Here is a 25,983-nt window from a genome sequence, read left to right as displayed (position 1 = left end):
CTCGAAAGTGGAACACTCTGTGGAGAAGGAAGCCAACAGAGCCAAAAAGCCATGCTTCCAGCACATCAGCTCCTCGTGTCCCAAAATCAGTCCACTCGAGGCAGAGGTTGGAGCCAAGCTATCCAATGCTGAAGCTCCAAGGGGCAGAGACTGCTCCAACAACTTTGGAGTCGACTCCCAACACCTCAGATCCGACATAGATGGTTTAGCTGGGAGAGCTGCCCGGCTATGACACACTTGGAGCTGGTGCACAAAAAGAAGGCCTTGCAGCCAAAGCAGCAATGATCTTCAGAGCCAGCCCACATGGTCCAGGAAATCTTGGATTCAAGGGCTCTGAAACCACAGATCAGATCAGAGTAGGAGCCAAGTCCAGTGGTGTAGTGGTGGTGAGGGCTTCCTGACCCGAAAAGATAGGAGCCAAAGAGCTCCCATCTCAATCTGCACTGAAAGAAACTTCCTCATTATTCTATTCACATTGGCTTCAGTCAGGCTTCTGGAAGAATGAGATGATGAGGTCCCAGAGGGGGAACTGGAATGCTGGCGAGACTTGAAATATGGCAATGGGATCTGAGAGGGTACCGGATCTATGGAAGGCTAACATCTGGTCAGAGGTAAAGGTTTCAAATCCAGTAATACAGGATCTGAGGAAGGTGATTTGGTGTCTGAAACCATCTTCAGAGAAGCAGCAGACTTTAGATCAGACTTTGTGTATTTTTTTTCTTCTTGGAGGCTACACCATCGGATCTGAGTAAGGGGTTGAGGAGTCTAATGGATCTGAAGGCTTTCTACAGTATTCCTTTGTCATCGGTCTCAGGGGGGGTTAAGCCCCAGAAAAGGCCTCTGAAAAAGTAGAAGGAAGGAAGCCCTTTAAAATAAGCTTGTTCTTATGGTCCAATATGGCCCATGGATTAAAGGATTTACAGATGTCACAATCTTTCTGAAGGTGCTCACAGCATAGACAATATATGGCACAAGATGTGCGTATTACAAAGAGGCAACTTATGACTGCATTTCTGGTACTTTTTAAAACCAGATTGTTTTTCAGACATTTTAACAAAGAATTTGAGAGTGGAAAAAGAAAACTTTTTTTTTTTTAATATTAACGATAGAAGGAAAGGAAATACCAACAATGCTATCGAAAAATACACTAAGGATGTAAAAGGGGACAGAAGGGAAAGTTTACCAACAATGGAAACAAAGAGTTACACTAGTGTGTAAGTTGGGAGGAAATACAGTAGCTATAAGAAAGAGAAAATAACATAATAGGATAATATAATAACTTATCTCTGTCTTGAAACACTAAGCTCAAGAGCTCACGGCAACATCGTCTGAACACAAAAATGGCAAATGAAATCTGGGATATGTTAGGGGATAGAGCATTATGGGTAAGGGAGGAGCTCTACAGTTTTCTAGTGGTCACGAGCTATAAATAATGGCCGGGTTGGATCTGAACTCAATTGTTCATAGGTAGGTACTAGGCTATCGGCCCAAGGGCCTACGTAAGCCTAGCCAACAAGGTTCCCTGGCTTACGCCACCCAAGAAAGTTATTTTCCTGTGCCACTGTCGAGCAGAGACACAGAAGTGATCCCCGGGGTGTATTTCCTATTTCCCATCCACAAATCAAGATTTTTCTTGAATAGTGCTAATGAAGGACTTTGCTTGACATAGATGGGTAGCCGGTTCCAGAGTATGGGAAGTCTCTGGGACAGGAATCTATCCCACCAGCATGTCCTGTTTATTTTGGTGACAAGGTTTAGGTCCCTAGAGCGTGTAGCTCAGATGGACTGGGATTTCTTTAAGTGTAGCATGTCCAACAGCTCTGGGTTTGGCATAGCTTTATATGTTAGGCAGAGATCACCTCGGAGTTGGCAATATGCTACGGAGTAAAGCTGGAGTTTTTTGAGGCGGTCAGTGTAGGGCATTTGTTTGAGGCCAGTAATCCTCTTTGTGAGGTACTTCTGTGACCTTTCCAGCTGCTGCAGATGTCTTGTGAGGCACATTCCAAAAGGGGCGTTTTACTCTATAATGGGTCTAATGAGTGTCGAGTAGAGGAGAGGAATGAATGAAAATTGACATCAAATTAATTCCTATGCACATACGAGTACATTATTCCACATTTGAGGTCTGTTGGTATGTTTTCTGATCGTTAACCATAATGACCTAGTGAAGACCTAAAGGAGATCTGCTTTGGCCCACAGTATTTGTCTAATAAATAATGAATTTTAAAACATGTGTTCACCATGCGTGTTACATGTAATTTTCTTGGGCTCATTTTAGGATTGCTGAAAGCCAATTTTATTTGTTTATTCTTATATCAAGTTCAGCAACTGACATCTTCATTTTATTTTAATTGCTGCGTCATCTTCACTCACAGTCCACCTGCAAACTTCAAATATGTAATGGTGTCTATTCATTACTGTTTTCAATTGCTGTATTTTATATACTTTAGTAAAGTGTTTAGAATCAAGGGCTTAAATAAAGCTGAAGTGGTAAATAAGTTGATCTCTCGGATGCTCTACTCCTGGAAGACCTGAAACAGACATAACTCCCAAATTTTATGCTCTAGTAGCAGACAGGAGTGGTGGCTCCGGGAGTTTGCCAACATGTTACAGTCAATTTCAATATGGATCAAATAAAATGCCCGTCTATGGCTGACTAACTGGCCTATCGACCCACATCACCTCACCAGCATCAAACCAAGTGCCCCCCATGCTTATTAATGTACAATATAAAACAAGAATAAGGCAAGGCCTGAGAAGCAGTTTTCCTTCTGCAGCCTTCATGGCTATGAATACTACATGTAGCTAAAATAAATAATGTGCAGCACCGCCCCCCCCCCCCACACACACACTCCAAGAGGGAACACCGGGTAAGTGAAAAAAACGATAAGAGTAGTGGTATTTCACCGGCGGCCGAGGCCTCCCACTTATTCTACACCTCTCATGTCTCTTCACAGTGCCAGACTAGAGTCAAGAACTAAGGCAGGTTCCTCAATACAACATAAAGCACCTGTCATCAGGGCTTGTAATGAATTCAGCTGCAAGAAAGGGAGATCCATCTTTACAGTGGCAACACTGTTCAGCACTCCACAGGCTACCGATAGAAGATCAGTAAGTGTACAGTGGCTGTGGCCACTAACAACTTACACTTAGGTGCAACACCACAGATTCAGATATGCAGAAAGCAGTGGGAAGGTCATGCAGCTACTGACCCTAGAAGACACAAGGGTATGAGCCTAGACTCTCAGCTATACTTTCACCAAGATTGCCAAGGCTATGACCTTCTAAGCCCTTATCTCTCTGCAGAGTTCATCAAGCTCTGTGTAAATGAAGACAGTTCTCAAACACATCAGTGAGGACCTCACCCAGTTGTTGTTACCATCCTAAAAAAAAAGAGCGAGAGAGAGACTGAAGCCAAATGTGAATTTACTCTAAGAACATGAACAGAAGCAATACAGCCAAATAGGGAAGCAGGAATTCCTTCTTATGCACCAGTCTTAGTAAAACAGTTAATTTTAATGAAACCAAACTTGGAGTAAATGTTGCATTACTATCACAAAATTGTCTTTTCTGTCAGGTTGAAATGAACGAGATTTGATGCATAAGGTGTCAAAAAAAGGGAACAACGCCCAAGCCAAGTGTGCGCCAATTGTGGGACAAGCAGAATTTGGCAGATTTTAGAGAAGAGGATTTCCACCTGAGCAATTTTCTAAAAACTAAATAAAATCAAAGGCAATGTTATTTTAGATAAGCAGAAGCAGGGGTTCTAGCATGTACCAGCTACATAAGGTGCCCAGCAGCCACAAAAGAAATGCCTTCTGTGCCATTTCTAGAAAAATATGGATATGATAAGGCTCAATGCTAAAAAGTACTGGATGGCATCTACTAAATATCTGCTACAACTGCTTCCAAAACTTAACATTTCTAAATGCATCCCTATGGGTAAGTATGAAAACAATGGGGTCACTAAGCATGTATACAAGTTAATCTCTTTGAACCTCAGTCTGCCAGCGCAGTCAGTCTGAAACATACTTGGAAGGGATGGGCAGTGATGTGATGGTGTGTGCCTGGAGTTAAAAGGTGCTTTCGCCACTTTGTAAGAAAACTTAAGTAAAATAAAGATGAAAGCAAAAGGCACTGCACAAATAATAAGATCTCAATTTTAGGAGGTAAACTTGTTAAAAATAAATAAAAATCATGTTTAAAAAAAACTAGAGTTTATTTGTGGCTTGCATTCACACACTATGTGAAATTCATGACTGTACCAGGTCAAGACGATCTCTAGTGGTTCAAAACATCTGGAAACAGTTTCTTCACTGATTAGCAAGTCATCCAAGTAAAGAAAGATGCGAATGCCAAGAGCTCAGAAGTGGGCTACTAATGGAGCAAGGCATTTGGTAAACACTTGAGGTGCAGTGGATAGCCCAAAGGGCAATGTAGAGAATTGAAAGTGCATACTAGACACAACAAATCTCAGAGATCTGATGAAGCAATGAGCAATTCTCTGATATGGTGATAAATATCCTTCAAGTTCAGGGTCACCATGAAGCAGCAGTCTAGCAAGAGGAAGCACTATCTGAATGGTGAGCATCTTGAAGCTGGGAACCATTACAAAGGTATTCAGAAAGGAGAGATCCAACATTGGCATCCGCAACAGCTCTTTTTTTGGATCCAGGAAAACTCTGGAATAAAAACCTTTCATCTTTCCAAAGGAGGGACTGGTTCTATGACCACTGAGTCCAGCATTTGCTGGAGAATAGGAAAGAATAACAAGGTCTGGTCCAGCAGATGAGGGGGCACCTCCTTGAACTGAGACAGATGTTCCTTCCACTGCCATCTGTAACCTCTATCAACAATGCTGGGCACCCATTTGTTGGAAACTACGGACAGCCAAGCCACATTGTTGAGAGCTAACTTTCCAGACAGGGCACACAGAAAGGGACTTTGGAAAGATGGGTCCCACACAGTCAAAGGTTGGAAAGTGGAGTTATCCTTTTTGGGAAAAGAACATCTCTTGTTAGGTCTGGCAGAGTTCTCATCCTGCCATTTCCCTTTTTTGTGTCTTAGCTTTTGTTTGGCTGGGACTTCTGTTTGTTGGGCCACCGAAAATTATTCTGCTTAATGGAGGGAAACCCTGGAATATGGAACATTTTAGACGCTCTTTGCATCAGTTTACCTCTGTCATCCCAGTGTTTAAGGATCTGATTAGCTAATGTACCAAAACACAATCAGAATCAAGTGGAGCAATCATAATCTCAAACTCATCAGAAATGTTTTGACTGTGCTACCCAGACATACCTCCTTATCACCACAAATGTCGGTATTTCTAGAAAGAGTTCTGGCACTCTTTAAAGCATGTTTAGACACTTGAGAAACACTGGACATAATATCTTTGATATAATTTTTGCTCAGCCAATAACAATGCAGCAAATTCTTCTAAACTATGCATACATCTCAGCACAAACTTCTACATAAAACACTGGTAGCCAAACACCTTAAAGGTTACCATGCTGGATAGCACCAGCTTCTTTCCCTGAGATTTTAGTCACTTGCTTATCTTAACTGAAGGGACTGTGTTGATGAATATATAGTCTTTCTTGGAAGACGATATTGGGGACACAGCAGCAGGATTCACAGCGAAAGGGGCTTGCAGAGTAGGCATAGTCGAGCACCTCCTGAATGTCTTAAACTTTTTTTTATGCAAAGACTCACTCAAGAGGGAACTGCAAGCTTTCTTAAAAAAATCCTCCAACTCTGGGATTACTAGAAGGAAGGTCAGCACACCTGGAGCCTCATCCTCCAAAAGGTCATATACTGTGTTGAATTCAGAAGTAGCCAAAGATTTCTCCCAACTGAATACTTCCCTAAATCTAGCCAGTATTTGGGGAAAACAAAAACATCTGTTTGGTTTTCTGCACCTGTTCGTCCACTGAGGAAGCTGGCTGATCAGACTCTACACTTTTAAAACACCAGATTCCAAATCCCTTTCAAAATCGGGATCCCTGGATGGCAGAATTTGGGTGTGACCCATAGCATTACTCATAACCTGGGTTTGTACCCAATAATCAAATACTTGAACAATGGATCCAGCCATAGCCACCTCCTCAGGTAGAAAACTAATCATAGACTGTTGCCCTGTGATGTAGTGGGTATTTGGTCTCTTTTTTGCATACATTAACCTAGTGGGAGAATCCTGGGGGGAGGTATATCAACACTGGCAGCAAATTCTGCACCACTGATTCCCTCTGCTACTAGAGAGTTTGGTTCTCTCGTACCTTAACCAGGCACTGGTACAGCCACCAAGGATGTGTCCGACCCTCATGTCACACACAACTGTGGTACTAACACCACACCAGGGGACTTGGAGGCAAGGAAGGAGACTGCCGATAGCCTGCTTAAGGCTATTTCAGAGTCACAAACTGTGGGGTGAAGCATATTTCTCGACACTTTTTATATTTTTAGGTGCACAGGGCATAGATGGTGGGTGGAGGGCAGCATATCTGAATCCATCAAGTCAGGGGACAAAAAAATATCCATCTCCATACCAAATACTGGCTGCACAGTCAATCCAGTAACAGGATAGAAAATACTATTATTATCCCTCTAAACAGTAACCTAAACACAACTTCTGTTAGGATACTTTTCTGAGCACTGTACTCAGAAAATGACTGTATTTTCAATAACACAGTTCAAAGCATAAAATACCGGTCACAATATTTCCCCAATTTTAAGAAATACAGGCTAGCTTCAGCAGCAAATGAATAAAAACAGCCTAAAACAGTATCAGACAAAAAATAAATAATAAACTGATGAAAATTTATTGTCAGAAACGTTTAACATATAAAATAATACCACAATCACTAGTTAAACTAAAAAAATGAGGTTAAAATGTTGTAATCCACCTCGAACAGTCATACCCCAAAAGAAAAATTACAATTATCAGCAAGTTTTCCTGTCAAAACTTCCAAATTGTAATCAAAAACATAGGCCTCAATGAGTTAAGTCAAAGTAAAAACAGAAGCATATACGAAATTTCTAATAAAAAAAAAAAAAAAAAAAAAAAACAGTCAAAGCAGCAGAATACACAATTCAAGTACTGAAAGAGGGAGGAAATAAAGCCCAAAAGTGTTTCTTACCTCAGCTCAGCAGCTGAACATTCAGAGAAACCAAAAGTCTACTCAGACATCCTTCTCTTTCTGTTGCTGTAGAAAACTGGAAGGGTTCTGTCTGTGGGTTTGAAAGGCAGGTGACTGATCCATCACACCCACAGACAGGTAGAGGGAGGAGACAGATACGGTAAGCAGGGCACTACTACCCATATACCAGTAATGTAATGTGTATGTTGAATATTCCTTTTCTCCCACTTCTGCACATGGGATAGAGATATTACAACCAGTAAATCATCTACAGCCAATGTTTACACCACCAGTTGGCTAGCCATACTACAACTGTTCTTCCAATACCCCCCCACCCCCAACACACACATGCACATTGCAGCCTACCCTGTAACATCTTTTGCATAACATTTCCTGGGGTGGGCAACTGACTAACAGGCATATGACTGCCTGGCTCTTTCCCTGATCCATCTCTGTACAAACGGATGCTGCCAATCCCCATCCTACGGCATTCATTATACTATTTACTGCACTTTTTTATTACCTGCTGCCTACTTTTATACTGTATTTACTAACTGTGTACTAAACTACACTGTTGCACTGCGACTGTCTGCTTTATTATGCCTGTTAAATTGAATTTTATTGGCGTTTTCACTATTTACAAAGTTTTTCTGTTAGTTTCACTGTTTAACTATTTACTGGATTTTTCACTGTTCTGCTTGTTCTGGTTTTCCCACCAAGCCTAACTGATCTGTTAACTGTTTAAAACATTCTTTAGCACCTCCTCGCTGATTTTCTGCTGTTTTATATGTTTTTTGTGTCTCAATGTTATCCTTTTGCCATTTTAAACATTTATTTATTTATTATTTATTGCATTTGTTTACTGGGAAGGTCCTCTGGGCCAAAAAGTGCCCATTTTCAGTGGAGGCCCAGGGAGAAAAGCTCCACATATATGCAATACATACATTTTGAAATATACAATGTACAAATTTTGATAAAAACACAAATAGTACTTATAAGAATAGAAACATTAAATGAAATTTTTTGACAAATGGAAAAGATGTGACTACTGACCGTACAAATTGTTATTGATACAGAAAGAGGCAGTGCAGCTGAGTGTAAAATATCAATTGACAATATGTTTACACCAGGGTACAGAAGTGGATTATCTATCAGGAGTAAAGGTGATGGTTAGGAGGGAGGAGAGGTGGGAGTAGAAGAGGGGAAGAGGCAACGACAGGTAAGGAATAAGGGGAGAGATAATGTCAGGTTATGTGTTGTGAGGAGTTGGTGCATTTACACTGCCAGTAGGAGGAGATATGTAGTCTCAAAGATTTTTTAAAGATAGATGTATTGCTGGTGGATCTAAGTGAGGGTGGGAGAGAGTTCCATAGCAGAGTGTTTGACCAGCAGAAATGTTGCGTTTCTCTACCTGTAGGAGCATATGGTTTTCAGAGTGGAGAGGCCTATATGGGTGATATAGTGCAAACAGATTAGAAAGAGCAGGGCAGCTGGATGGGTTGAATATTAGTTTATGGGAAGTAGTTAGTTGAATATATGCAAGATGGTGAGGAAGTTCTAGCCAGTTTAGTTTTGAAGAGCAAGTTGGTCAGATAGCATGACTGCAGTACGGATTTAAGACTGACCTGCATATTGGTGAAAAGAGGAGCACCATAAAGAAGAGAGGGGAGCAGGAAGGAGGAGGCGAGGGCTTGTTTGGAAAAGTAATTGAGGAATGTTTTGTGTCGGTATAGCATGCCCAGTTTCTGGTATGCTTTTTTAATGTTACTGTGAATATGCATATCGAAAGTTAGATGCTCATCTATGGTGACACCTAGAAGTTTAGAATGTGTGACAACTTCAACTGAAGTGTTATCTTGGGAGAGAATAAAAAATGTGTCTTTGTTTATGGTGATTTTTGATATTATTTATTATCTAGTGTTTCCTGCCAAAACTAGGGGAGTTTCTAGATACGGCATAGTCCAGATACAGGCTTGCTGCTGCTGGAACTGTTAGTAGTGATTTGTTCTGAGCATGTTTTCCAGGCCGTCTTGGATTGGTAGGGGCCTATCTGTACTTTTGTGAGAGAATTGTGCTGAATGGGACCTGTCTGGTAAACATAGGTGGGGCTAGGGCTAAGAATAATCTTCCTCATTGATCCTTTTGAGTCTTTTTAATGTTTTTTTTTTTTTTTCAACTTTTTAGCCTCTGGTATTTGAGCCCTGCATTTGAGCAGGTTTGTGCCTGTTTGCGCATCGTGCAGCACCACTCACTGCCAAGCAGTTGTGCACCAAAACTGGACAGGTTAATTCAACAAATTTCCCCTAAAACCCAGGCAGAAATATCCAGCCATTGAGCTCCTCCGTGACTCTGAATAGCCACCCCTAGTGACAACTGTCATCAACCTAGCATTATGGACAGTTGAGACTACCCTTGTTTCTCCTGCCAACTAGGGTCTCTTGAAGCAGTGTAGCAATTGCCTCATGTACAAAGACAACCCCCTACTAGTAACACACACTAGTAAAGTGCAAAAGATGAATCTACAGCAAGAATCTAGAAGCCATGCTCTCTCTCACTCAGAACAGAAAAACGGTGAAGGTAGTCAACTCACCCACCACTACATATGCTCATAGTACCACTACTCATACACATTCCACTAGTCATACACAGAGTACGCATCAAACACTTAAATCCACATACGAGAAGATTCTCTCGAAAAACATACCGAAACACCAGAGACCTCCGAAACACAAGACTACTACAACTAACAGTCCCCACAGCACCCATGACACATAGCAACACCAGTGTCTCACCCACCATGCCAGTAAGGCATAACACTTAAAAAAAAAAAAAAAAAAAAAAAAACTAATTTTCTTGTCATTGGAGACTCAACAGAGTGACACACGGATGTCCCAATCACCAGGCTGGTCAAGGAGAAAGTCACAGTCAACTACCTGTCCAGTGCCAGGATTCGTCAGATCACGCATACACTCAGGTCTCTCAGCAACAAGTAAAGTAGAGTTGTGTACCTACCATAAATGTAGATGTTCGAGTGAATTCACTGTTGCAGTCATTACTCTTGGGTTATTCTGCTGGCAGGCTACCCTCAGTCGGATAGAATTCCAAAGTCTAGGTCCGGCGTCGGTTGCTGTCGCCTCTTCCCTGACGTCAGTGCGCCAGGGGTATAAAAGATGCAGCCGATGTCATTTTCTTCAGTTTTTCTTGCCCCAGATGTCAGGTGCCCCCAAATTGGTAGGCTTGAAAAAATATGCCAATAAAAATACATGCACAAAAATAACATTCCCTTTTCTACAAGCAAATACACCAAATAGGTTGTATAGGATAGAGAAATTCAGAAAAGTCCCAGCAAAGAGAAGTGGGTAACCTGGACTGCAACAGTGAATACACTCTAATATCTACATTTATGGTAGGTACACAACTGTACTATGTTCATCGTGTTTCACTGTTGCAGTCATTACTCTTGGGTTGATTCCCAAAGCTGAGGATGGGTGGCTGGGCTAAATAGGATTAGGAGAGACTATGAGGCCCTGCAGAACTGCAGTGGCAAAGCCTGCTCTGGACTTAAAGAGGTAAGTGGTAGTGCTTTGTGAAAGTGTGCACTGAACTCCAAGTAGCAGCCTCTAAGATATTTTTGGTTGGTACTCATCTGAGGAAGGCTGCTGAAGTGGCTGCTGCTCTGGTGGAATGAGGCCTAATGCCCTTAGGCACTGATTTGCCATGTTGAAAATAGCAGAAACTGATGCAATGGCCTATCCATTTAGAAATAGTCTGTTTTGAGATAGCCTTTCCTTGTGATCCTGCAGAATATGACACTAAAAGTTGCTCAGTTTTTCTGAAAGCTTTAGTTCTGTCCAAGTAGAAACATTAACTGCCTGTGTATGTCCAAAGAATGCAGAATTTTCTCACCCTTGTTCTGTGGATTAGGATAAAAGGTAGGCAAGTGAATGGTTTGGTTGAGGACCACATTGGATACCACCCTAGGCATGAATGTAGGGTTTGTCCTTAGAGAAACCCTGTCTGGATGAAAAATGATAAAAGGTTCCACAGCCATGACTGCTTGTAACTCAGAGACTTGCCTTGCAGAGGTTATTGCTAGGACTAGAGCTGTTTTCCAGGATAAAAATTTTATATCTGCTGTTGAAGCTGGCTCGAAAGAAGGCAGTGTGAGTTTTTCCAAAACATAATTTAGGTCCCAGGCCAGAACTGGTGCTCTCCTTGCAGGCCTAATGTTTTTGGTCCCTCTGAGGTACTGCCTTATTAAAGGATGGAGAAAAGATAGGTGGTTCCGTATTGTAACGGGCTGAAATAGCAGAGGCATGAATCTTAATTGATGAGAAAGAAAGGCCTTTGTTCAGCATCTCAGTTAGGTATTGTAAAATCTGAGGTATATTTGGTGCACACTTGTCAATGCCTTGTTCCTGGTTCCAAGCACAGAATCTCTTCCATTTTTCTGCATAAGATTTTTTGGTACTAGGCCTCCTGGCCTCCAAGATAACATCCATAACAGCTTTTGAAAGAGGAGTGTTCTGAATGGTTACATTATCTGTCATGCTGCCAGATTTAAGGTCCTGATTTGGCTGTGCAGGATCTGATTGTTTTGTTGGGTCAGCAAGTGAAGTTTGAGGCAATATACATGCTGGACCTTGAGACAAGCTCTTTAGGACTGGGTACCAGTGCTGGCGTGGCCAGTCTGGTGCAATCAGTATAATTTTTGGCTTCTCTTGTCTGACCTTTAGGAGTACCCTGGGAAGGAGAGGCAGTGGAGGAAAGGCATATACTGTTAGATTTTTCCAGCCGAAAGATAGGGCGTCCACTTTCCATGCTTGCTTGTGATAAGTCCTTGTGCAAAATCTGTGCAATTGGCAGTTGTAAGGGGAGGCAAACAGATCTATGTCTGGGCATCCCCACTTCCTTATTATCATGCTGAAGACTTGTGGATCCAGTTTCCATCCGTGGGGATCCATGAGGTTTTCTGCTTAGTTCGTCTGCCAGAGTATTTGTTTTTCCAGGCAGGAATTGTGCTTGCAGGTGAATTTGAAAAGCCAATATCTGTGTCTCATAAGGTCATTGCTTGTCTTCACAGAGGGTAAGAATGGGTACCTCCCTGTTTGTTTATGTACCACATGACCGTAGTATTGTCTGTCTTTATCAGTAGTTGTCCTGGATGAAGCAGGTCCTTGAAAGCTGTCAGGGCATTTTGAACAGCTAGCATCTCTTTTTGATTGATGTGAAGATGCATCTGGTTTGAAGGCCATGTGCCCTGAATACATTTTCCTGCCATATGGGCCCCCCAGACATAATCTGATGCATCCGTTGTCAGTGTCTGTCTGGTTGTGGGTAAACTGAATGGCAGACCCTTGTTGTGGTGACAGGCTTCTGCCCACCATCGAATCTCCTGTTGCAGGCAGAGAATGAGTGCAATTACTGTCTCCAGGCTGTGGCAATGCTGAGTCCAAACACTTTTTAGATACCATTGTAGTTTCCTCATATACAGTCTGGCATATGGAATTAGTAAAATGCAGGATGCCATGAAACCCGGGGCCTGCAGGATTTTCCTTGCAGATAAGTGGGTTTTTGTTGCCAATTTCTTGAAGTAAAAAGTCAGTTGCTTTTGTTTGTCTGGCGTGAGATAAGCCATCTGAGCAGTTGTATTTAAGTTTGCACCCAGGAATATTATCTCTTGAGAGGGCACTAGTTTTGATTTCTTTTCGTTTACTGTGTACCCTAGGCCAGTGAATAATCTTTTTACAAACGCCAGATGCTTTAAAAGAATGTCTTTGTTCTCTGCTTGAGGGATATATTTGAATTCCTCTTTGTCTGCAAAATGCAATTACTGGTGCCAGGCACTTTGTGAAGACCCTGGGCACAGTAGATAAGCCAAAGGGCAGTGCAGAGAATTGGTAATGCATTGGGCCAGCTATGAATCTGAGGTATCTTCTGCAAGATTGTCTGATTGGGACATGCAGGTATGCCTCTTTTAGGTCCAAAGTTACGAGCCAAGCCTTCTTGCCAGCATGGGCAGTAGCTGCTGTAGAGTCAACATCTTGAATTTTGGAACTTCCAGAAACGTATTTAGTATAGACAGGTCCAGTATTGGCCTCCAGGTTATGTCCTTCCTAGGTACTAGGAAAAGTCTGGAGTAAAATCCTTGCCCCTGCTCGTTGTGGTACTTGCTGAATGGCCCTCATGTCCATGAGGGTTGTAATTAGTTTTTGTGCCTCTGCCCATTGATTGTGTGGCAGGTCTGGCATACCTTTTGACCTTGGTAGAGTGTGAAAATGGAACCTGCAGCCTTAAGACACAATGTTCAGGACCCACTTGTCTTGGGTAATCATTTGCTAATTTGATGAAAAAAGTGCTAGTTTTCCCCCTAAGGGGGCTGTCAAAAGTAAAGTGCTTGAATCTGGCAGAAGAAAGTCATTGGGACTGTTTCCTGTAAGGTTGTGATTTGTCTTCTCCGCTTTTGGAGGTAGGAGCACCCCATTGTTTAGGCCTGTATGAGCCTTGGGGCTGAGATCTGCCTCTGGGACGTCTGTATGTGCCTCTCTGTGGTCTGTCTGACACTGGAAAGGACCAATTTTTAGAAGGCCAGTTCCTGCTAAACCTGGGTGGCTGTACCTGTAAGAAATCCTTGACTGTCTACAGGGATTTTGCTTTATCCTCCATTTTTTTCAAAACCTCTTCTGCTTTAGTACCAAACAAAGTATCATGCTGCAATGGGGCATCTAATAATTTTGCTTTAACATAATCAGGCAGTTTCTGTTCCTTTAACCAAGCATGCCTTCTAATAACAGAACCTGTGACACTGGCCCTGCACGAGGCCTTCAGTGAATCATAACCACATTGCAAAGTATGCTTTCCCACTTGTTCAGCTGCATGCAATAAATCCTGAAATTCCTTGTTCTCGAACATTCAGTATTTGTGAACAATTTCTGTTTAAGCAAGTGACATTAAATATTGCTGATATTTAAGCATATAAAACTGACAGTTTGTATACTTTTTTCCCCCATCTGTCTAGAGCCCTAGAATCCCTATCAGAGGGGACAGGGTTTTTTGCAGTGGAGGCTTTAACCCCTTTGGGACCCTGAAATATAGTTTCTGGATCAGCAGCAGGGTTTTTATATAGGAATTTATGAAAATTCGGAACCCTGTAGTATCTTGTCTGGCTTAGCAGGTGCAGGGGGTAAAGAGTCAGGGGACTGGCCGGACTCTGAAAATACATCTACAATGTCTAAAACAGGTGGAATAGCAAGGGGTCTGTGCTGAGGAAGTAGCAGAAAGTCTCTGAGCCTTTTCTTAGATTCAGAATAATCTTGGCTCTCCCAGTGGAAATGCTCCCTCATGGTATGCAGGTTTCCCCAAAAGAATAATCCTCAGGAGGAGAGGCTGAAGGAATGGATTCTTCAGCATCAGAATCCTCATAGGGAAGTATGGAATAATCCTGTTCAGAAGAGGAATCAGAGGAAATAGAAACCTGATCAGAAGAATAATACTCTGTCTGTTGCCTAGGCCTCTTATCAATATATATATATATATATATATATATATATATATATATATATATATATATATATATATATATATATATAAGGTTCCATCTAACATTGACTAAAAAAGATTCTTAAATGTAACATCTTAACAATAAACATCAATAACCTAAAATATACATAAGTTTATAAAAGAAACAAAAATATAAAAATATACTTGTCCAAAAAACACACAACACATGAAGCATCATCATAATAATTCTAATAGGACCTATAAAGTAAGACCAATGTAACCAGTCTACATGAAAAACAATAATTGCCTTACCGCAACAAACTTCTTAATTTTAAAATACATGCCAAAGATGTGGTCTCATTCAAACCAGGAGGATTATATGAGTTTAATCTCAGTTGCCAGATTAACTCATGTTTTTCTAACAACAATTGATGGGGGCCCCCTTTTAATTCTACTGTGACTTGATCAATTACTTAAGAAGTTTGTTGCGGTAATGCACCAAGGCAAACTATGTCCTCCTAGGTGAAGGTATAAAAGCATTCCAAGCACCACCCCAAGCTGGAGGTGGTAACTATGCTAAAGTTTGCACTAAAGCCCTGTAAATCACTTGCATAAGTGTATAAACTTGTCCATACCAGAAAGAATCCAAGCCAGAGCCCCAAGTAAAAATAGGATGCCATGGTGAACATCCAGCATCAACAAACTTTATAATAAATGCAAAAAGTGGTTGTCCAAGAAAACAAAGGCAAGGCCCCAACAATGGAAAAGCACTCTCCTCAGCCTCGACACGCAAATAAAATAATTTGTCAAATCCTTTAAAGGCTCCTTTGACAGAAGCTTAGCAAGTACAGCCAACGATAACCTTAAGGCCTTTTACTGTTATGTATGTAACCTAAAGGGTAGGACCCAAGCATGTGCAGGACTAGTGGTCAACGGTATCTCACACACACACACACACACACACACACACACACACACACACACACACACACACACACACTAACCCACAATAATAGTAAACCTGCTAGCAGATAGATTTGTTGAAAATTTCACTCCCTTATCCCCTAAGTTACAACAAACCTTCCCCCAAACTCCCCCCCAACCCTACATATCTGAAGAGTAGGTCCTCAATGTATTATCCAAGGCAAAAAACATAGCCTCTATGGGAAGAGACAACATCCCAGGCTGCCTTCTAAACAGGCTAAAACATGAACTAGCATCACCACTAAGTACCCTTTTCAATCACAGTTTAACCACAGGCTTTGTTCCTGTGGAATGGAGAACAGCAACACTTATCCCCCCCCCACAAAGATGGCCTAGCACAGGTATAGCATACTAGCATAATATAGGAATTACAGACCCATAAGCCTGACCAGCCTCATCTGCAAGGCCATGGAACATTTCATTATGGACCTCATAAAGAAAGACATAATTGACCTCTAAACCCTGGCTCTTACCCAATTTGGCTTCGTGATGGACAGATCCTGCCTGTTAAAGCTGGTGGATTTCTTTGAAAATGTGACCAAGGCCACTGACAACAGAAAATCTGTGCACACAGCATACCTCGATTTGGTCCCACATTCAGGCATTACCAATAAACTCAATGTAAGCCCCTTCATTGTAAGATGGGTTAGCAACTAGCTTACAAACCAGAAAACACTATCAAAGTGGGTGACTCCACATCAACCAGCATACCTGTTACCAGTGGCGTGCCACAGGGGTCAGTGCTGTGCCCTCTACTGTTTGGTATATACTTCTCAGAAGTGCAGGTCAAAACTAAGTGGTTGTGACTGACCAAGCTTACAGACCACTACAAACTAGCTGCAGTCACTGAATTCCCAAATGATGTCAATATACTCCAGGAAGGTCTCATACAAACCAACAACTGATGTATTAGTTACAGTCTCAAACTGAATGCAAAGAAATGCATCATCATTCTCTTCAGCACAAACAATATCCCCTCACACTATCAAATCAACAGCAATACCCTAAGTACCCATGAAGTGGGTAAGGGACCTGGGATCACAAGCTGACTGCGACCTTAACTTTGGCCCCCATGTGTCTTCTGTATACAGGAAGGCTTTCTACATAGCACAGTTGATTAGTAAAGGCATTGCCTAGAGAGCAAAGGAAGTTATAACTCCCCCACACACTTGACACGTATCCATCCCGTAATTGAGTATAACGTGCCATTTGGCATGTACCGTACTAAGCACGTGCGGCAATCAGAGAGACCTCAGAGGCTTCTAACAAAGAAAATCAGGGGGGTCCAGCATGTGCCTTACACGTACCAGCTGAAGTCCCTGTCACTATACTCTGTATCATATACACTTCTTAGGGGGGACTTATGCCTGGCCTACAGAGCAATCCAAGACCCAAATCTAATGAACTTGCTACATATCCATAAATCAAACCGGACTAGGGCTACCCGTTCCAGGGACCTAAACATGGCCTGTGACTTAAATAGGATATGCTGGAGAAAGAGATTTATCTCCCACCGACTGCCTCGTCTTTGTCAGGGGCTCTCAATTCATGTGAAACGCAGCACATCTATGACACTGTTCAAGAGGAACCTGGATGAGTGGATGGGCACTGTAAATTCTTACCAGGGAGAGAGCCCACAAATCTCCTGGACATGGGCAGTCATCACTAAATGCAATCTTAGGCACTAACTAGCATTTCTAAGGTATTACATTGGGATGAAATGGCTAGGATTAAAATGACCTCCAGGTCACAGCCTAGTAATCTCCTATGACCCAACAGCGCAGTGTGCAGTTCTGCCATCTGTCCACCAGGAAGCACTGCTAACTCTTTGAACCCTGACAGGCATCTACCTCAGACCCTTTTATGTCTCTTGGGACTTGACATCCTTTTCTAGATTTTAGCAGTCACTTTGCTGTCTGCAATTTGTTCCACTGAAGGCTAGTTCTAAAATAACATACTGGAATCCTGGCTCACCACTCTTGTGCAAATAAATAGGTTTAAAATAATTTTAGCAGTCATACATAATCTGTAGTATTCGTAACCCCTTCCCCTTTTCAGTCACACTACAGAGTGCATCCCAGGTTCCAGAGTAGTCATTCTTTTCCTATCCTCTAATTCTTCAATAAGTAAAATGCAATGATCCACATGTTTCAGTCTTTCCTAATAATTGTGAAATACATCTTTTCTTGTCAATTTTCCTCTAGATTCCTTTTTCTACCTTGTTGCTTACAACTCCACCAGCAAAAGACCAAATGTATGTCTCATAACTCCAAATTTCTTTTCTATTCTACATTCAATAATGCTGCAGCCACATGTCACAGCTTTTCAATGTGATGTACAGAACAATTTTTAATCCAAAAATATTTTATCCTCACCATCAATAGTCATATGGCCTAGTCAAATTCATTTTTCTTACTCTCTAAAAATACATAACAGCATTTATCCAAGCTGAGTAGCGAACCATTTTCCTCACTTGCAGCAGTTTCCACATTGCAGGCACTCTCACAATGCTCTAACTTGCAACATATCTATTACGTTGCTTATAACACAACACAGCTGTTACTTTCCTTAGTGTACTAAACACAGGCACACAAAACAGAATTACCTACAACTACATCACTTTTATGTATATTCTACAGAAGAGGTCTACAAAAAAATCATCTGTGACAGAATGCACTCTGTCATCAACTCAAATGTTGTAGTTTCTATTCTCTAATCGGTTCCTTTCGCAAACAAAGTGGCTCTCACCCAGTTTTATCATTTTTTTCCAGTGTGTGCTATGACTGAGCAATCCAATGGCATTACTAATCTCTACATCTGTTAGCCTAGCTGACCACATCCAAAACTGTAATATGCTGGATTCACACAAGTTTATCCCATAGATTTGTACTGTCATTATGGGTGGCAGTGTAGAACACTACCCCCACCAAAAGAGAAGTATCAAACACTCCTCAAATATCACCCACAGTATAATTTACGTATGTGCCTTTTACTATGTCATGCATACTTAATGAACATCCATTACTCACATGATTACTATACAGAGGGTAAGTAATGACTATTCATAAAGAAAATTGTTTCTAACCACAACAATCTCAAAGGTTGTGCTTCTAGGTTTTCAATTCTCCTTCTAGTATGACAAAGTTAAAATCTGCTGCAGCGTTCTTTTATGACAGCATATATATTACTCTAATTCTCTTAAAAGGTTAATAGAACAAAAGGGTTTGTAGCAACGTGCACTTTCTGAACAATAAGAAGTAGGAAGTTCTAATGCTTGATATTACTGACTGCAATTGCAGAACATAAAATATTTTATGAAGGAGAGGTCAAAAAGTATGATGCAATAATATAGCAATAACCCACGCCTGGGTGTGGGTAATGCTGGATTTACCCACGGTTGGCGTGGTTTGGTCGAGGCCGAGGACCAAAAGCCAACCGTGGTAAATACAGCTACACCCAGAAGTGGGTTATTGTTACTATACCATGACATTATTTAAGAAAAGAAACTATTACTTTTCTTAAATAATGGCATAGTATAATGCCTGTTTACTGCCCTTCCGCAGATGTCTGGCATCCGCGGCAGTTCTGATGTACTGCGCCTGCGCAGTACATCAGAGTTGAGCAAAAGCAACGGAGAAAGCAAGATCTCCGTTGCTTTTTACTGTTTAAGCTATGTTAAATGGGTTTAACATAGCGAGACAGTTTTAAAATAAGCAGCGGAGATGTCCGTTGCTTATTTTAAAACTGTCTCGCTATGTTAAACCCATTTAACATAGCGAAACAGTAAAAAACGCAGCGGAGATCTTGCTTTCTCAGTTGCTTTATTTTTAAAACCTGTCTCACTATGTTAAATGGGTTTAGCATAGCAAGACAGCTTTAAAATAAGCAACGGAGATCTCCGTTGCTTATTTTAAAGCTGTCTCGCTATGTTAAACCCATTTAACATAGCGAGACAGTGTTTTAAAAGTAGAGTTATACTAATGGAAAAAGTCCGGCGACGGACCTTTTCCATTAGTATAACTCGATTTACAATGTGCACGCTGGCCAATCAGCGTGCACGTTTTGGGGGGGTCATGGTATAATCAGAGATATTCTGCAAAAAAGGAAAGCTGACAGGCTATGTTCCGAAGTTTTTTTCTTACCATTTCTGCTCCACCAGAGCACTTCTGCTATGTAGCGAAGCATAACATGGCAGCAAAACTACTAGTATTTCTTTTGTGAAAAAAAAATAAAAATTGTAAAATATTCCACCTTATACTGTTATTTCTTATTATCAGATAGTTAACCTTTGACAATTTTTACTGACATTTCTTATTATTAGGTAGTTTGAATGGATTCATTGTAGTCACCCTTTCAGCCAACTGGGAGTGTCACTTTATAGATATTCATTAGGTAATAGAAATAATGAATATTCATTACTATTTCCCCCAATACATGCAAATCCATTACTTCACATGGACGACTTACTAATCAAGACTAACGTATGCATAACATAATGTATGTGTACATGTCAATCATAGTAGGAACACCCACAAACTGAGGGGGCATAGTATTCTACACTTACTCCAAAAGTGTGCATCAAATGCTCCAACATAGTTCTATATCACTTAAAACACAGCAGGCTAACATACCCACAATTACAAAAGGTTTGTTGTACTCTGTTTATCTTTGAAAAAGTGACTATGCTCTCTTTCCATTCCACTGGATTTCCTCCTGATTAATTCAATATTGAACAACAGATTAGGAAACCAACCAGTTCTAAACTAAAGTTATCTGTTCTAGCAGTTACACAGGACTTATTCCATTTGTAATCCTCTTAATAAAGAGTAAAGCAAAAAGTACAGTTGTGTACACTTACTATAAATGTAGATGTTCGAGTGTATTCCCTGTTGCAGTCATCACAATTGGGTTATCCCTGCCAGAGTAGCCCTTGGCCGGCCTGAATACCAGAGACTTAGTATTTTTGTGTTGGTTGCTGTCGCTTGAGGATTGACGTCAACTGACTGCAACAGTGAAACATGAAGAATATCTGCCAACATGTCATGCACAAAATGATAAAAAGTTTAAGTTCCCTGCTGACTGTTGTCTATGCTGAATATAGTTATAAAAGCATCCACAGCTTTAACATGATCTAACATTAATGCCCTGGAACAAATAGTATGCAACCCCAAAAGGGGCTCAAATATTCCCATCCTAGTCCTCACCAACATGGGTGACCGTTGCACCATCACAAGTATAGGACTCTCACTGGTTAAATCTGATCACAAATCAGTCACATTTGAAGTAGCTATAACACCTGAACCCCCTTAGGTGAAATCAGGCGAAAAATTTCACCAAAGCTAATTATACCTTCCTAATGGATAGCATAAATAATTTCCAAGCTTCTGTTCCCACAGATGGCATTGACAAATATGCTAAGGTATACACAAATGCCCCATACAAACACTTACACAAATGTATTGACAAAGCTATACCTAATAGGATCAAAACAAGATCCTAAAGAAAAAACAAGCCTCCCTCGTGGACATCTAGCATTAAGTTGTTATACAACAAGAGGAAGAAGTTGCTGTCTAGGAATAAAAAAAGAGAGAGATCTCAGCACTGGAAGAGCACTCTCCTCTGCTTGAGTAAACAAGACAACTTGTAAAATCCTCTAAGAGCAACTCTGAAAAAAATTAGCAACCGCAGCTAAGGATAACCATAAAGCATTCTTCAGCTGCATCATAACCTAAAAAGTAGGACCCAGATATGTGCTGAATTAGCAGTGGATGGCATCACACACACTGATCCTGCAAAAATAGCTAACCTATTAGCCGACAGGTTTGGTGAAAATATCATCCACCCCCAAACATTCCAAAAAGCATTTCTTCTATATCACCCCCACCTTGCATTTACAAAGAGCAAGTTATTAATGCTGTCTCCAAGGCCAAAAACACAGCCTGTATGGGACCAGATGGCATCCCAGGTTGCGTTTTGAATGATGTAAAACATGAGTTAGCAACTCCATTAGGCACTCTCTTCAACCACAGCCTGAGTACTGGTTTTTGTCCCTGCGGAATGGAAAACAGCAACAGTTAATCCACTTCATAAAGGGAGTACAGCAACAGACCCTGGGGACTGTAGACCAATAAAGCTTAACCAGCCTCATCTGTAAGGCCATGGAATGAATCATCATGGACCTTATAAAAAGAGACATAGGTGATCTCCAAACTCTTGATCCGACAAAATTTGGTTTTGTCAAAAGCAGGTCGTGTCTGTTAAACATGGTGGACTTCGTCACCAGAGCCACAGATGAAGGCAAATCTGTGCATACAGCCTACCTTAACTTAGCCAAGGCCTTCGACACAATCCCACATTCTGGCATCATTGATACACTTTCCCAGTTGAATATCAAGCCCTTATGTTGTCAGGTGGGTTGCTATCTGGCTCGCCGACAGATGAGAATAAGTCAGAGCTGGGGACTTTACCTCAACCAGTAGACCTGTTACCAGTGGGGTTCCACAGGGGGTCAGTGCTGGGACCCCTATTTTCTGGAATATACTTCTCAGCAGTTCAGGCCACAACAGAGGGGCTGTGTCTGAGTAAGTTTGCTGACGACTGCAAATCACTGAATCTCCAAACAATGTCAATGTACTTCAAGAGGGACTTACACAAACCAATGATTGGTGCCAAAGTCATGGACTCAAACTCAATGCTAAAGAATGCATCACCATCCCTTTGGTAAAACAACATCCCTGCAGACTATCATATAAATAATCATACCCTTAGTAACAACTCAGTAGTGAGAAACTTGGGCAAGCTGACTGCAGCCTAACCTTTGACCACCATGTGTCTACTGTGATAAGGGAGGCATTCTACGTCACATACCTCATTAGCAAAGACACTGCCTCAAGAGCAAAAGAAGTCATAACACCCCTGTACTCTACCCTCATCAGGCCAATAATTGGCTACAATATTCCCTTTGGTATGCACCTTGCCAGGCACCTGCAGCAATTTGAGAGACCTTTGAGATTTCTAACTAATAAAATTCAGGGTCTCCAGCACATCATACAATGACAGACTAAAGTCATTGTCACTGTACTCAGTAGCGTACTAACAACTTAGAGGAGACTTGTGCCTGACCTACACAGAAATCTCGGATCCAAACCTAATGGAAATGCTGCACATCTGCAAGTCAAATGGGACAAGGGTCACCCACTTCAGGGACCTTAACCTGGCCTGCAACACAAATAGGATCTGCTGGAGAGACAGAAACGTCTCTCAGAGGTTGCCAGTCCTCTGAAATAGGTTACCAATTCACATCAAATGAAGCTCTTATACGATGCTGTTTAAACATAGCCTGGATCACTGATAGAACCCACACTGTGAAAAGTAGCAGACTCCAAATCTGACTACCGACCAGTTACAAGGGGTGTCCCACAGGGATCGGCTCTAGGTCCTCTCCCGTTTGGCATCTACTTCTATGAAGTTCAAGCCAACACAAAGGGACTCTGGCTGACCAAATTCGCAGATGATTGCAAACTGGGAGCCATTATTGATTCGCCAACTGATGTAGACATTCTACAAAAAGGCATCACTGACAACAGTGACTGGTGCCACCATGGCCTTAAGCTCAATGCCAAAAGTGCACTGTCATTCCCTTTGGGAAACATTTGGTGCCCATGAACTACCACATAGGTGGTAGTCCATTAAACACTGAAAGTGTGATAAGAGACCTGGGGACACAGGTTGACAGCAACCTCTCCTTTGATAATCACATTGCCACTGTAGTCAGAAAGTCTATCTATGTGGCACATCTCATTACAAAAGGTTTCTCACCCAGGAAGAAAGAGGTCATAATCCCTCTCAACTCGTCCCTCAGTAGACCTATTACAGAATACAATGCCCCATTTGATATGTACCTCACTAGACACCTACAACAACTGGAAAGGCCAAAAAAATACCTCACTAAGAGGATCTTAGGCCTTAAGACACATGCCCTATACGGACAGACTCAAAAAACTCCAGCTATACTCTCTCTTATCGCCTACTTAGAGGCGATCTCTGCTTGACCTACAAAGCCATGTCTGACCCAGAGCTGCTAGATATGCTACACCTAAAGAAAAAACAATCCCGCCGTCCCACATGCTCCAGGGACCTAAACCTCATTACCACAATAAACAGAACATGCTGGAGGGACAGGTTCCTAACCCAGAGAACTTCCCATACTTTGGAACAAACTACCCATTCACGTCAACAGAGCACTTCATTGGCCCTCGTTAGGAGGGATCTTGACGAATGGATGGGCAACAGAAGTTCACCCCGGGGATCACTTCAGTGGCCTTGCTTGACAGGGGCACTGGGAACTAACTTTGGGTGGCATGATGCCAGGGAATCTTCTTGGGCCTGACTTATACAGGCTCCAAGGCCATTAGCCTTGTACACACCTAAGAACCTATGACTGGATGGGAAACAAATTCTTGACGGAGATTTCACCTATGACCCTCCTAGATATGGGCAGTCATTGCTAACTACGATCTTGAGTTTAGGCAAGATCCTTTATATTGGGCTTCTCTAGTGTTATACTGGGTACACACAGCTAGGTTTGTAAAGACCTTTGGGGCAATAACCCAGTAACCACCTATGAACCTATAAAAGACCTCACATCAGGGCAGCCGATATGCTTTCCCCGCTGCACTGCACCTTTAAAGGATAAAACAGAGACATCACTGCAACCTTTCTATTTAAAAAAATGGATATCTCCATCTCACTAATCAGAAAAAAAGTTTTAACACTCAAGATTACAGCAAATGCTTCTGCAACAGGCATTTGCTCAACACTTTCCTGGACGGCTATGTTAACTTCTAAAGTGATTATACAAGATATGGTACATTTCTAATATAATTACTTATTACACACACATCCTACCTGTGTTTTGGCTCCCACAAGAAAGCTCACTTGTATGAATCTCAGTACGTAAATACAAATATACACCTCATATTAAAGCAAACCAATGGGCTACAAGCATATCCTGCTAAGCAAGTTTCAGCTCAAAGGCTACAAAAAACCTCCCAGTTAAACTGAAAAGCAAAAACAAAAATCCCATAGACAAGCTGACTAGATTACCATCTCACAGTTCTACAATTTCCTTAAGATCCTTAATAAAAAACATCCATAATCACAAGACAATAAGGTTTAGTAAATGAGACTTGTACACAGCAATAAAAAAATGAAATAAAACACTGTACATACTTGTACTTTTTTGCTTATTCTTTACCCTATGGACTTAATGACACATACATACCACTTAAACTACTGAAAAAATCTAAAGTTCTATAATTCTTTTTAACTGAAGTCATATAAAACCACTGAGTTTGACTAGAGAACCTGTATTCACAATCTTGACCCACTATTTGCAAATCTTTATATGACAACACAAAAAATTCAGACACTTACCATCTTAAAGCTATTTTAATTGGTGTAGTGAGACAAGATGTGAAAAGGTCAGCAGGAAGGTCAGGGTTCATAGGTAAAAGCTCATTAGCTTCACATGCTGCTAGTTGGATACAGTTCTTCATAGATGGTGGTAAAGGCATTTGAGCCAAGGGGTGATTAGGGTTAATAGCAGCAACCTACAAGAAAAGAGACAGACCCTTTAGCACAAGGTATTACAAGGCCAATACTCTTCACCAAAAATCTTTCAAAAAGCAGTCCAAACAATTCTACCATTAAAGTCATCTAGTGGAGTTCTCCGCATCAAGAACTAGGCATAATTAAGCTTACAAATTCAAAGCAAAATCAAAATTACTGGCTTAGTAATACCTGCCCCACAGCTTTTTTCTGGTATAACGTGATGGAAAACAAATAAAATAATTATGCTTTCATTTACACACATATAAATGTGTTTCCCTGAATCCACTGGGCAATAATTACAGTTTATATTTTATTTTGATCACTGTCCTGAATTAACTTATTCCTTTAAGCATACGCTTATGTGCAGAAATGTCGAGTCCTGTAAATAATGACATTAAAAGATTTCACTTTTTGTGTGTGAATTCAGCCAACTTCTGAGCCAACGAAACAGGAAGCTGAACAACAAAAGGAGAAATTTGTTATTAAGTTACCCTTCACCCCCCTCCCCCCACCCCCCACACACACATGCTGTAACAGGGAACTCTTGCTGATTAAGAAAAAAGACTGCCAAAGGCTCGCACAGACACTACCTGTAAGCTTGCTAAAAGATGATGTCAGGGGCAAAACAGCTGCTGGGGGGGGGGGCATGCAGCAGTGGTTGCCTTTATGAAAGTGACTCTCCAGCCAGCACAACACAATACTTGGCAATATGTATCTGCTCTATTTTTCTGAAAAAAAAATATTTGTTTTT

At 41.3% G+C, this 25,983-nt stretch overlaps 1 protein-coding gene across 1 annotated transcript in view; it reads right to left on the bottom strand.

Annotated features, from left to right (window-relative positions):
* The window catches only part of RPTOR (regulatory associated protein of MTOR complex 1), a 5,042,670-nt gene that overhangs the window by 3,507,142 nt on the left and 1,509,545 nt on the right, over window positions 1-25,983 (bottom strand). Inside the window, exon 6 of the mRNA XM_044068087.1 lies at window positions 25,056-25,231. Coding sequence (XP_043924022.1) covers window positions 25,056-25,231 — 176 coding nt within the window. The remainder of the gene's footprint in view (window positions 1-25,055; window positions 25,232-25,983) is intronic.

The sequence above is a fragment of the Protopterus annectens genome, chromosome 4.part0 (assembly GCF_019279795.1).
Source record: "Protopterus annectens isolate FY-2018-M chromosome 4.part0, PAN1.0, whole genome shotgun sequence".
NCBI classification, from domain to species: Eukaryota; Metazoa; Chordata; order Ceratodontiformes; family Protopteridae; genus Protopterus; species Protopterus annectens.
Note: the sequence above shows the minus strand (reverse complement) of the source record. Positions and strands in the feature narration are given on the sequence as shown.